At 38.6% G+C, this 2,158-nt stretch overlaps 1 protein-coding gene across 2 annotated transcripts; it reads left to right on the top strand.

Annotated features, from left to right (window-relative positions):
* The first annotated feature begins 215 nt into the window (after window positions 1–215).
* On the top strand, window positions 216–1,947 carry xcr1a.1 (chemokine (C motif) receptor 1a, duplicate 1). Of its 2 annotated transcripts, none has more exons than XM_020607062.1 (2): window positions 216–259; window positions 484–1,947. In XM_020607062.1, exon 2 carries the CDS (start codon window positions 501–503, stop codon window positions 1,515–1,517), a length of 1,017 nt encoding a protein of 338 aa, XP_020462718.1. In that variant the 5' UTR covers window positions 216–259; window positions 484–500; the 3' UTR covers window positions 1,518–1,947. The 2 variants fall into 2 exon arrangements, with proteins under 2 accessions (XP_020462718.1, XP_020462719.1); XM_020607063.1 differs by having other exon boundaries at window positions 237–263.
* Window positions 1,948–2,158: the final 211 nt, after the last annotated feature.

Here is a 2,158-nt window from a genome sequence, read left to right on the forward strand (position 1 = left end):
TATATATAAAATGTGTATATCTATATCGATCTCTCCCCTTACCCAATGATAATAATAGCTAAAAAGTTCCTGTCAGAGATGCAGACCAAATAAACCACCAAAACAGCAGAATTGCCTGATCTGAGGGAATAGATACTATACAGAAAAAGGAATAGAAAGCACTGCCTGTCACAACATATTTAAAGCTACTCCTCTTTGAGCTCACTTTTGAGTAGGCAGATCTAGCATCCAACAACGTATCACTCCCATAAAGCAGGAGGTAGGTAATTTTTCATATTATATTACCATTTTGCACTCATAAAAGGAGTGCCAGTGTAACATTTCATTAAAGTGCACCATCCATCTGTACATTCGTTTTCATTCAGTCACCAAGCCGTTGCAAAAAGACTTTAATTGATCTTTTATTACCCGCCTTGTCTTATTTTGTTAACGACCTGATGTGTAAGATAAAATTACCTACAGTAATACACGTTTTCTTTCTAGGTTCCAATTTAACAGCAATGAATGACTCTGTGAATGACAGTGAGAATTTCTTTGAGTATGAAGATGAAATCTGTGAAAAAGAAGAGCTGGTCAAATTTGGATCCATTGCCATTCCTGTTTTCTTCTTTGTTGTGATCACACTGAGCCTCATAGGAAATATCCTTGTTCTGGTATTACTGGCCTTCTATGAAAACCTAAAGTCTCTCACCAACATTTTCATCCTCAACCTGGCAATCTCTGACCTCATCTTCACCACCGGGCTCCCTTTCTGGGCCGTTTACCACATCTGGGGATGGGTGTTTCCAGAGATTCTCTGCAAAATTGTGACTTTTGTCTTCTTCACCGGGTTTTACAGCAGCATCCTCTTCTTGACCATGATGACTATCTACAGGTATTTGGCCGTGGTCCACCCTCTTTATGACCTGAGCACACAGAAAGTCAGCACTGGGGTTGTTGTATCTTTCCTAATCTGGATAATCAGCACTGGGGCAGCCATTCCCTCCCTGCTCTACACCTCCCTCATTGAGATCTACCACAAGGATGGTAGTTCCTGGGGCTGCGAATACAACACTGCCCTGTGCAAAAACATTGCTATTTCTCAACAGAATATTTTATTTTTGGTTGCTTTTGCAGTGATAGGTTTCTGCTACATCCAAATACTGCGAAGAATTACAAGAACAAGATCGCCCACAAAGAACAGAGCAGTTAAGTTAGTCTTCTGTATTGTAGCTGTGTTCTTCGTCGGCTGGGTGCCTTACAATGTGGTCATCTTTCTGAGGATTTTGGCTGATAATTTGGTTGAACCCTTTGATGACTGCAGAGTAAGCATCCAGCTTGATTATGCATTCTATGTGTGCCGGTTCATTGCTTTCTCCCACTGCTGCCTCAACCCTGTCTTTTATGTATTTGTTGGTGTGAAGTTTAGGAGTCATTTGAAGTCGATGCTGCATCGGCTGTTTAATCGCCAAAGACTAGTCGAGGAACAGCAGCAGGTTAGAATGCAAAACCTCATCTCACATGGATCAGTGTACTAGTTTCTGCCATTTTCTTGTATTTACTGTTGTATCACGGATTTAATAATATTCATTTGGTGTGTACTTGGTAGAAATAGAAACTAGTTCATATGTTGAGGTTTGCAAGCAAGCTGAACTCAATATTCAAATCAGACTTCTGCCATTTATTGTTTCATGTGTGTATCTGTGTTGAATCTTTGATAGAAGGTGACTTGAATTGTTTTAGGTCATGGTTTTAATTTCAAAATATTATTAGTAGCAGTGAAAGTGGAGTTTAAATTTATTACTGTAATTACAACTGGGTCATTGTGTCACAGCTAAACATAATTTTTGCATATATAATGCCGATGTCAGATGTTTGTTACCAAACTTTTTGTTATAATGCTAGCAAATATTTGATTTGATTTTGATTTTGATTTTGATTTATTCTTTCAAACATGCAGAACAAATGACATCAACACACACACATGATTACACAAAGCCAACCACTGCTAATCCAGAATCAGTTTGCTTATACCCAGCACATGTTTGAATGGAGTAGGAAGAAGTCAGACTTATCCAGTCCTACCCCAGAACATCATCTTATACAAAAAATTTCATGCATCATTGGCTGCAAGCAGTATCTAAACATAGTAAAATTCTCTTCTTCACCAACAAGTAAT

Source organism: Monopterus albus, unplaced genomic scaffold (genome assembly GCF_001952655.1).
Source record: "Monopterus albus unplaced genomic scaffold, M_albus_1.0 scaffold83.1, whole genome shotgun sequence".
Lineage (NCBI taxonomy): Eukaryota > Metazoa > Chordata > Actinopteri > Synbranchiformes > Synbranchidae > Monopterus > Monopterus albus.

Excerpts from the sequence above, each read along its gene's own strand:
- xcr1a.1 (XM_020607062.1), top strand. The coding sequence starts at position 501 with ATGAATGACTCTGTGAATGACAGTGAGAATTTCTTTGAGTATGAAGAT.